The sequence below is a fragment of the Pagrus pagrus genome, assembly GCF_965226575.1.
Source record: "Pagrus pagrus genome assembly, chromosome: 19".
Taxonomy (NCBI): domain Eukaryota; kingdom Metazoa; phylum Chordata; class Actinopteri; order Spariformes; family Sparidae; genus Pagrus; species Pagrus pagrus.
In genome coordinates, this window is record NC_140203.1 from 7320591 (window position 1) to 7332324 (window position 11734).

Genomic DNA, 11734 nt, shown 5'->3' on the forward strand with positions numbered 1-11734 from the left:
CCAGATGGCAGCACAGTCTTTTTTTAAATTATTATTATTATTATCATATGTAATTTTCATCATACTGAACAAACAAAATTACAACTACAAACCAACCAACTATCTACTACTGCTACTACTACTAATACTACTAGTAGTAGTACTACTACTACTAATAATAATGATAATAATATTAATAATAATAATGATAATAAGTAGGACAAATACATATTATGTTTATATTATACAAACATTTAAATTGTTTCTTTGCTTAGAGTACAGGAAAAAATAAAAACAATCATCATCATCACTGCGCATGCGTCAGTTCAGCCGTTAGTGTGCCCGGCAGCTCCCAGTCTTTAACAGAGGAGAGAAACAGTCAGTCAGTCAGTCAGTCAGCTAACAGACCTGTTGAAACACGGCTCTCCTGTCCTGTCAGCAGCAATGAAAAACCTGCGCTTCAAGGACTTCTTCTGGGTGAGTTTCTCCTGCTGAGTTTTCTTTTATCCATTATTATTGTAATGTATTTGTGTATTTTGTAATTTCGCTCGGCAGAAGTCAGACTGGCTTGTAAGTCCTGCCGTTACAGGTGTGTGTTTTGCTAGCTGAATAAGTAAGCTAACGTTTTTTTCTGTTTCGCTCTGACTTCTCTTCCTATATAAATGTGGCTGTGACGGGAATTAGAAACACACTATGTTTGACCTCATTCAATAAGTTCCACTTTCTAGCTCTTGGCAGCTTTTTTATGCAGTGTTGGAGCAAGTGAGTGTAAGTAAATGTACTAATACAACACTAAAAACACACAGTTAAAAATCTTGTATTGGAAAAGTATATAAATAAGGACTAATAAAGAAAAATAAGGCCCCTATTGTTAAACTATTAAACTATACTACATTATTGGGTTGTTATTACTCCTGCATTAATGTGTAACCTGCATGTAACTGTTCATTTTATATTGTTATCATATTTTATGACAAGATCATATTGTAAAATCTTAATCTGCAAAGTATGTAGTTTCTATACTTGTCAGATAAATGTAATGGAGTTAAAAGTACAGTAGTTAAAGTAGCATACATGGAAATACTCATGTTACAGTCCATCACTGGCTAAATGAAAACCTAAATTTGTCTAAAGACTCTTGTAGCCTTGTGTCTTTAACTCAATAACTGACAGATTTTGACATCTGCATGTTTAGGCCTCTGATTACAGGCTGTGACCTTCAGCTTACCCAAATTATGGAGAAGTGCAGTCGAAAACATCAATTTACACTCTGTGGCTAATATCTTAATGTTGAAGCGTTTATTTATGTCTGTGTGCAGCGTTGTCAACGTTGTCTCGGGAACTTCATTGTGTGATTTTAGAGTAAAACAAGTTTAGACAGAGCCTGCTTTTTCTTACGGTAAACGGATGGGTGTTGGTCCGAGCAGCGGGGGTAGGAGCTGTCTGAATCTGTTCTGAAGTAATAGTATTTGTATAATTTAACGTCTGTCTATAAAAGAGCCATTTAACCATAGCCCCGTGAACAGATTGAAATATTTTCCATCTCACTGCCAGAACACTGACCTGACCTCCACTGGTGGCTATGACGCTATCATCCTGTATCTCAACGATGGCAGGAGGACATGCAAGGAAGTGGAGGATTTCATGAAAGCCAGGTAAGGCCATGATTTATATATGTGATGATGAAGCAAAATATTTGTATCTGTTCTGCTCTCGCCCAAGTTTACAAGACTGCATCCTAGCTCTAAACTACTGAACGGCTGTGCTGGTCTGGGTACTAGCTGTAATAGTTGTTATCGTGCAATCAATTGATAAGAACTAGGGCTGGGAAATAAATTTGTATTTTATTGTTGTCGTTGTTGGTGATAAGGCATTAGTGTTGTCTTTTCCTGGTTTTAAAGGCTGCATTAAAGTAAAGTGATGTAATTTTTTGAACTTACCAGACTGTTGTCTTTACCCACTTAGTCATTATATCCACATTACTGATGATTATTTATCAAAGATCTCATTGTGTTAGTATTCTGTGAAAGTAACAATAGTCATCTCTACAGTATTCTCGCAATGTCGATGCATTTGGTCTAAAATTTGGGGATATTAAGTTTTGTCGGCCAGTCCTGGCATTTATGAAGTGTTTTTGAAGAGAATTCAAAATATCAATATATTGTGATTTGTGATATGACCTAAAAATATTGTGTGATTATTTTAAGCCCTAATAATAATAATACAAGTTAAGGCTTCAGAGCCAAGCAGAGCGTAACTAAACCATAGGCCGTGGTGATTCTCTTGATGGTTTTTTAATAGTCATAATAACAACTTGGGGCCAATGACACCGATATTAGGAAGTAAAAAGTTCCAACATCAATATATCGGCCTATATAAAGACAGTTTTTGCAATAATCCCCCAAATTTGTGTATCAAACATTACACAAACATCTTTTTCTGCATTGTAATCTCTAAAAACATAATTCCCTGATACTGATATATATGTGAGAGGCCGTGATAATAATATTGGCCAATTGATATGCTGGTCTATGAAAGCCAGAGACAAAGACAAAGGAGGAACATGAACTGTAGATTTTGCAGAGCCACTATTGTGAGAATGTTTATAGGCGATAGTAGTCTAGGACATGAAAACGTTTCGAGTGTATGTGGAAATAATGCATTCAAAGACAGCAATTAAAATCAAATCTTTATGCAAGGCTGAAGGTGCTCAGGAGTGCACACTCAGATGCACAAGAAACTGTAGAGTAGACATTGTATGCTTGTTTTTTAAGATTTAAAATAAAAAAAAATGCCAGCAATAGTCAATAGTCAATGCTGTGGTATAAAAAGCTGCTGTATCTGGACCTGTAATGACTGTTTTAAAGTCGGATCGCCAAAGCTTGTTTTGCATTTGAATTTGAATTGTGGTGGACCAGCAAAGAATGAGGAGTTTCCTATCGTTCAGTGCTGTAGCTCCAAAGCCTTTTATGACAAATACAGTATTGTGAAGCATCATCTAGGTAGACTTTATGAAGGGGTCATACAAAGTTGGATATTTGAATTTTGATTTCCTTCTTCCTCATTTGATAAGTAATCTGTCCTTCCTCCCTCCCACACACACACACACACACACATACACCCAAGTCCAGTTGGCACCAAGTAAAACAAAACAAACTTCATCTGTTGAAATTGCAGTACAATTATTCAAACAACTTCAACTTTAATGATTAAGTGAGGGAACAGAGGCGCCCTCACAGCAGAATAAAACACACAGCTGTGAATAGAGTAAGGAAGCATGGTACATAATAAATAACTGAATGTGTACTCATGTAAGAATGAAAAGAAAGGCATTTAACCACAGGGTACAAGAGTTTGCAAAATACTTATACCAAAACCAATAACGATTGCAAAAGAGATATAAGATTGGTTATTTGTGCAGACATGCATTCAAACCTTTGCACCAGATAGTATGTGAACACGTGCAGTCTCACAGAAAACCCTTGTTTTACTGCACCGTGTCACTTGAGTTTTTACTGTGTAATGGCCCTGTGGATTATGCAGACTCAGTAAAATGATTTATTTTAAAAATTCCACATCATTAAAACTAAAATTAATCCCTGCAGTTGTGTCCTATGTTGATTTTTTTCTTAACCAATAAAGATATATGTAGGAATTCTGCATTAAAATGTCACAAAATGTTATGTAAATTGTTGAGTTGTGTGCTTACATCCTGCGTTTCATTTGGTCGCCTGTCACTACTTCCGGGATAGGAGGGTCAGTTTATGAGATGAAAGGTAGTGTGAATAAAACTTTAAAACATCCCCTCATCCATGAACATTTACGAGTCACTTTGGAAAGATTTTTATCAGCAGTGGTGGTTGTTTAATGGTGTATTTGCCACCAGCAAAGCATGTTTGACCGCAGGATGATTTGTGTTTATTTGAATTATTCTTTCATTAAATATATGTGTGTTTACTCGCCCAAAACAGCCAGATTTGTTGGCTCATTGAGGGTGTAGATACACACAGGGTGCATCTGTGTCTCTTTTGTTTCTCCTCTATCCTGTCTGCAACGTTTCATTCATGAAGCCGTGCATACTTAGTAGTACAGAGTAGTCCCCTCTGTCTCCAGTTAGCTAGATAAACACCTGACAATCTCTGCAGATCGCTGCTGCAGTCAGGTTGATAAATAGGAGTGAAGAAAAAGAAAAATCCACTTTTTCAATCGCAAAAGTTAACCCTAGTAATGTCTGAGCTCTCCTCCCATTGGTTAACAGCTCCAGATCAGATGTGACTCTGGGTGTACAGTATATTCCTCCAGAAGGTCTGGCTCTGCACCTGACACACCCGACCCAAACAACAGCCAGCAAATGCCTCTAGAGACCTCTAGTGGCAGAAATTCAGATCTTTGTGCATATGTTTGCATGCTGGACTCACTTTTTTCTGGTTGTTTCTTTCAGGGCATCAATTGAAGAGAAGTACGCCAAAGATCTCCTTGGTTTGTCCAAGAAGGTGTGTGGACACAATGAGATGAAGTAAGCAACCTCAGTGTTGAGATGCTGTTATTATGTGTTTGACCAGATCTATTTACAGAGTCTGTCTTTACAGAAGTGAAGAGGTGCCTTCTACGTTATGACTCAGTTCCAATGCAGACAGAAAGATTAAAGCACAGTTAAAGTCAGGTCACCGAACGTGGGATCATTTTCACTCTGTGGCCGTTCAAAAGCAGAAATGAGGGATTGCGTTACTTAGCAGTTCCTTAATGGTGTTAAAATCAGTCAAATTTGATCAGTCAGTGTTGACATGTTGTTACTCTATCAGCAAGGCTAGTTCCCCTTATGTTAGTGGTCATGCAATTCGTGAAACTTTCAACTCTGTTGTTTCTGTTTCTGCAAAGAAAAAGGAAGAAAGTCTTACATTTCATTACCATAATCATTTTATATGTTTGGTCTGGCTCAATAGTGCTACAAGTGGTAGAAAACTACACATTGCAGCTTTAATTTCATCTTTGTGTGTCGCTCATATCAAAGGGTCTTGTGTGTATTTAATTTACAATGTGAACTCATCTGGTACAGATTTTGTCGTGTATGAAAACCTTCTGCAATCTTCTTTTCTTTTGCCTTTTTAGCACATTAAAAAAATCCTTGGACATGTTCAAATTACGTAAGCCCTTAACTTTTTAAATTTCAATAACGCTTAAAATACATTTACTGTTTGTTTCAGTTGTTCATGTTGTTACCCCTGCAGAGACTGAACATGTGAGCCTATCACACTTACAACTGGCGCACAGCATGAGGGAGGAGGCCAAGAAAGTGGAAGAATTCAGAGAAAAACAAAAAGAAATTAGGAAAAAGGTTAGCTGTTTTACCAGCACCGTGATTAACTGAGGCGACTGCGCCATTTTGCAGCACATATTAAGTTGACCTTTTCATTTCAGTTAGAGCAACAGATGGATGCTCTCCACAAACAGAAGACTTCACAGTTCAAGAAGACAATGGATGTAAGTAAAATATAAGTTAGTTATTAAAGGCCTGAAATAAATTACTATAAGGGCACTTTCAGACTTCCCCTCAACAGCTTTTCAGTTTCTTTTCCTTGCAATGTGTTATTGAGTCACATGCAGGATTAATAATTCATAGAGATCATTGATCTGCCAAACCAAAGCCAAAATCAAGATTAATTTATTTAGCATTTTCTGGTGGAGTGTTGAGGATGAGTTCAGGAGTGTCACAGCCTGAGGAAAGAAACTGCTCTGTAGTCTGGTGGTGGTACGGCACCGGATACTTCTGTATCTTTTGCCAGTAGGGTGAACAGACCTGAATACTAAAGGTCTAAAAGTGAAAGTGCCAAGCTTGTTTTTTAACTGCTGTTGTGCTTAAGGTAAGAGGAAAGGAAAGACTAGGTCAAACCTAGTATACGACTTGACCGTGAATGGTCAGTGTGCTCCTGGGGAAGTAGCGCACGTCATCATCCCACACCTCCCAATTTTTTTAGACCAGGGTTTTACATTTCAAGTTGTCCGAGTTCAAAGGCTTTTGTCTGTTTGTTTATTTGTTTGAAACGGACTACTTCCCCCCCTACAGCGTTTTCAAGCGCTAATATTGTTGCTGCCCACAGCCAAATTGCTTCCCATTTTAGGAAAAGTCACAACTTCCAACAACACAGGACATAAGTCTTGAATAGAGAAATGAAAGCAGATAGAAGTGGTTTAATGTGAGATTCCCAGTCAGTCTTCATTTTCAGGAGGTTTCCCGCCTGGTGAAAGAGAGGTTTATAGGGAACCAATCTAAATGCCGATGGTGTCATTATTCTACTGGTCTTCTATTCTTCTAATCAACATTTACTTCATAATGAGAAGTTGAAGCAAAAAACATTTGCCAGATTAACATGTCTCAGGGATTTTAAACAGTTGGCCATTTCTCTTTAAATGCTTCAAAAACAGGAAGAGAAAGTAAGAAAAAGAAAGAAGAGAAACATCTACATTTGAATAAATAATATCTGAGTAAATAGGATTCAATTGTTCATAGGATATTCAGCCTATGTTTCAACATGTATTTGTTGTTCCTAAAAACTGACTCGGGTTCGTGTGACGGCAATAAAGTATGTCCATGGCTAGATCTGAGCACTGAGGCGCTGCATAGCAAAGTATGTATGTTTGGTCTTCGGCGTTTTTCTGGTAACACTTGTTGACTTCTCGCTCCTTCACCCACTAGCATTTCACAGAATACCACAATAGAAAACCATAATAGCCCTCTGTGCGCACTCGTAGCTCACGGCGGCACGCATGAACATGAAAAAAGCTTAGAGGCATCCTGTTGATGTCACTGTTCACACCTATTTTTTCTTTGAAAAGGCAGCTCTTGAATGTCTGATAATCTAACTTTGTTACTCACTCACTCACTCAGTCAGGCACAGACTTTCATCTTTATAGAACTGGCAGTGAACAAAGTGACAACGGCAGATTGTCCATTTATGATTAATATCTGAAGAGTTTCAGTTGCGTTCTGAGAACAGTGAAAATGGTCATCCCTGTCTCTGTTCTTCCTCTTTGGTGGGGGAAGTTGTGTTGACCAGTCTAGGAAGTGAACCACGTGGCATCATTTAACACCTTTAAAAGCACTGCCAAAAGAAGAAGTACTTCTCATGCACCGTTCCAATGAAGAATAAAGATTAAAAGAACTGGATACCAGTATATTAAATCAGCCCAGAGGTAGACAACACCATGAGCCTTGTGACATTATTAATCCAGTTCCACCGGTGCCGCTACCTTTAATCACATTTGTAGGGATAAACTGTTTCTCATGCATTGAAGATAATTAATGCTGACTGTGGTGCTGTCCCCAGACAAAGAAGACATACGAGCAGAAGTGCCGAGATAAAGAAGAAGCAGATCAGAATGTGAACCGAAACACCAACACCAACAACACCAAGCACATAGAGAAGGTACAGTGACAAAAGCGGAGCTTCTCACTGATTTAAAGTTTTTGTGTTACAACAAAGGATCAAATATAAACTTGGAACATTTATTTTCTCCACGTTTGGACTTGCACAACAGTTGTTTTTAGCCTATTTTGGTCGCCATCACATAAAACTACCCACAGTATGTCAATCTGCTAATATAAAGAGAATATAAGTGCTATTAGATGATGATTCTTACCATTTTCTGACATTTTAAAGACTCCCTGAGATGAATCAGTAATGAAAGTTGTTAATTGCAGTCTTAAACAGGATGTAAACAGCATATTAATGGACCAGTGAAAGACTGATTAGAAAGCTTTTATCCACAACATGTTAGAGTGTGTGTGAGAAAGAGATTTCTAGAAGCCAAATGCACACTGTAGCGCTGATTGGCCATGTGAGGTTATAAAAATAATTACAATGCTTCTGAGTAGATTATGATAAGCTGTATTGTATCTCGTGTCCCATTAAGGGAAAGTTTTGAGACTGTGCTTGTCCCCTAATGTGAAACAAGTAGGCATTGTTGTGCGGAAGAAATCATTAATACTTGTGTGTGTGTGTGTGGTCTGATTAGTCCAATCTGGCTGACTCATGTTTGACTCAGATGCAGATATAGCTACTGTTAAAACATTAATGAGATAACAATAAAATGTTCCATTTTATCTCAGTGCCTCAGACTTCCTCCATCTGCTTTGTGTATCAGCTAACTTATGTCTGCGACGCAACAGAGAGACATTTTTCATATGATTTGATGAGCAGTAACCTCTGTTTGTTGCTTGTTATGCGTTAGATCCGATGTTAAAGACAACATGTTCTTTATTCATCGTCTTTCAGCTCTACGCAAAAGCACAGCAAGCAAAACAGAACGCAGAAGAAGCAGGTATGTTTGCAAAAAAGCCTGCTACATGTTGCCTTTAATTCATGCATTCAAACACACAGCATTTGTGGTTGTAAGTCACATTTCACAAAAGCTTTTGGGTGGGTGAGATATGCATTTAGCTCAAAGCACTGCTGTGCCTAAGAACAGCTTCACAGCGTCGCTCTCAGTCTTGTTAGATAACACTGAAGATCGATATAAGTGATGTGTGAGGACAAAAAAACAAGGCTGATTTGAATATGACTACAGTGCTAATACTATGACACACCACTTGAGAGACTGTAGTGTTTAGTACAGCGTGTTTGGGTATTATTGCCATATTTGCACTGTTAATACTGATGTATGTGTTTGACTGGCAGACAGGTTGTATCAGCAGAATGTGACCACACTGGGAAAGGTTCATGATGACTGGCTGAAGGAACATATCAAAGCCTGTGAGGTAAGACTTTGAAAGATTACAAAATAACTTACAGTACGTATGTATACTGTGTACATGAGCTGAATGTTTCTGTAATGTTTCCCCTCACAGATGTTTGAGAAACAGGCGATGGAGCGCATTAACTATCTGAGAAACACAGTCTGGACTCACCTCAACCAGCTTTCCCAGCAGTGTGTGAGCAGTGATGAGGTACAGTAACTTCACAGCTGCTGTAATCAAGATTTTAACATTAACAATGGATCAAATGAGGATACTTAATGTAGAAATGCAGGTTTAAAGTCATTCGCTAATGAAGAAAAACATTTATTATGAAGAATCTCAATTTTAAAAACTTTCTTGGACAAACCTCAAAGCGTATCTTTAAAGACGTGGCTTCATCAGACTCCAACCTTGTTATTAATGTCTCTCTTTATGTGTGTGTGTGTGTGTGTGTGTGTTCACAGCTGTATGAGGAAGTGAGAAAGTCACTGGAGCAGTGTGATGTCCAGGAAGATATTGAGCACTTCATAAACCTCAGACGGACCGGTGACAAACCACCAGGTATATACAGTTAACCAGTGCTTGGGTGCAAAGTACACACCCAGAAGAAGGTAGTTCTCAGGAAACACAAGCATGCGCTGCTTTATCTCTGTGTGACTGTCTTCCTCTCTGTCAGCTGCTGTCCTGTATGAGAACTTCTACAGTGGTCAGAGGTCTCCAACTGGAGCTCCGCCCTCTCGACTGCCTCCACCAGTAACCAGGTAAACAAGAGAACGACTGTTTATCCATCTGTCCTTCCAGTTTATATTTCATTTAGTTCTCCGCTACATTATAAGAAATCAAACTAACTGTTGACATTTTTTTGTGATATTGCAGGAGGGGGCCATTACCTGATCCAACAAACAACAGTAGAGGTGTGTGTTATTAACTTACTGTGAGCGGTGTGTTGCTTGCTTTATGAGGAAGCTACAGAGGCTCATGGTTTGAGCAGTATGTGGTTGGTCATGGCAGGATGCAACTTAGTTTAGAGCTGCTACAGGGAACTTTCATTTCCTGTTTATTCTGGTAGCGCCTTTGGACAAAAGATGACAAGAGTGATACAAAGTAAACTTGAGACTACCTTAACACTAAAAATAGTGTATTAGCTACATCACAAAGCTAACTCAACCTTCACATTACCGCAGCTGTCAATGTGACCAGACTTGTTGTGATTTTCACCTTGTATGTACTTCTTTTGTGCTGAGGCGACGGCCATATTGGTGTTTGTGACGATTTAAGGCTGGGCTGAGCTGCCCAATAAAAATAGAAAGTCGCGCCAGGACTGTTACCTCTGTCACAGACCTTGAGCCTGATTTACTGTAGTGCAGGGTTGCTAGACACTTTATTCTCATTTTGTGCACCTTAGACAGTTTTGTTATGGGACACCATATTATTTTGTCGTGTCATGTGATGGGGCAGTCACTGAAGCAGCTGCAGGATAGCGTCTGATCACCATTAAGACAACTGAAACCTCTTTCATTTCTGTCAAGTGACACTCGTAAGTGTTGAGCAATCTTCTGTAAATCACGGAACATTTTACTGTATATTAAAGCAACATTATGTAACTTTTTACCTTAAACTTAACTTCAAAATCATTTTGATGGTGCAGTGTCACTTGTTTCTGCACTATGTAACTTCAGTGAGAGGGTCGGATCACAGCGTTACATACATGTTTACTTCAGCATACAAGTTTTCAACCCAACATGCCAGTTTCTACGTAACGTTGCTTTAACTTTAATAACTGTCACCTAAGGTACTTTCAGTTGTGGCATTATTATAAACCAAATGTCCGCTCATGCTTTCTTATTTAACCACATTGCTTTCATCCTTGTTTTGATTTCAGGTGATACAATCTACTCAACAGTGCAGGACGCAGGGTACAGCGTTATCCAGTACTGACACACAGATCAGCCGGACCAGTTGAAGTTGTACAGTTTGTAATGGACATGAAGGTTACACAAGTCTAATCACTTCCTCCTTTGGTATTTCCTGTATAGATAAGGACATATACCCGATGGAAATGAGCGTGATAACTGTGTCCATGCATGTTTTTTATTATGTTATTTCTGTAATAAATAGAGCAGTAAATTACATTTTATTTTATTATTTAGGAAATTCTTTAAATGAAGACTTTGATCAAGTATTTTGATGAAAGGGACACACTGTAAAATTGGATAATGAACATATAACAGGACATCCAGCTAAAATAAACATAACAGGTCACTTCCTCTGTCTAGATACAGAGCCTATTTATTACCTGCATGTTTATGTTGCACAAGGCTCAATCTTCGTCATGATTGAATTGTAATTTATTGTCAGTTTTGTATTTATTTTGTGGATCTGCACTTCGTTCCAGTTTTCAAAAAATAAGATGACGTGTCATTTGCTAACTTGTTTTCATTTCCTCTTAGATGTGAGAGTAGCCTGTCAACTGACAGCGATCTTGTGATTGGTGATCACACACACAATAATCTTTACCGTGTATCGTGTATGGATTACTACACACCCTGTTCCTCAGTTAACTTCTGTATCACACAATTTTGAAAGTCTTTTTAAATGAATGTGCTTAACGAAAGCTCTTTTTCTATCGTAAGAAAGTTAACTTTGATGAAGTTTCATGCCTCAGATTGACATTAATTGAAATATTTTCTGTATACTTGAGGAGGATTGTTCGAATATTTGCACTTGAGTTTGCTTTATTTATGTTAACTGAGTTTGAAACTGCAGGAGTAAAGACGGATTAAAAGTCATTTCTGTGTACAGCTGGCCTGGTGTTGGTTTTGTATTAAATTAAACTTGTATGAATGTTTCTTGTTTCACAGTTTATCTTATCTGTGATTATTCCTTGATACCTAACCCCTCATTAACTTAGACATCACAGTTTTACCTTTAATCTCTGTTTTGTCCCTGCCTCCACACCTTCTATCTATCTATATACTTTTTAAGGCAGCATTTTATTTTGACTATCAACCACGACACAAT

The 11734-nt window shown here is 38.1% G+C and overlaps 1 protein-coding gene across 1 annotated transcript; it reads left to right on the forward strand.

Moving 5' to 3' along the window:
• The first annotated feature begins 328 nt into the window (after positions 1-328).
• pstpip2 (proline-serine-threonine phosphatase interacting protein 2) lies at positions 329-11512 on the forward strand. Its single transcript, XM_084384090.1, has 14 exons — positions 329-456; positions 1534-1634; positions 4421-4495; positions 5089-5123; positions 5208-5314; positions 5398-5460; positions 7305-7403; positions 8253-8298; positions 8655-8734; positions 8825-8923; positions 9178-9274; positions 9390-9474; positions 9590-9627; positions 10596-11512. The coding sequence occupies exons 1-14, from the start codon at positions 424-426 to the stop codon at positions 10649-10651; spliced, it is 1014 nt and encodes a 337-aa protein (XP_084240216.1). The 5' UTR covers positions 329-423; the 3' UTR covers positions 10652-11512.
• Positions 11513-11734: the final 222 nt, after the last annotated feature.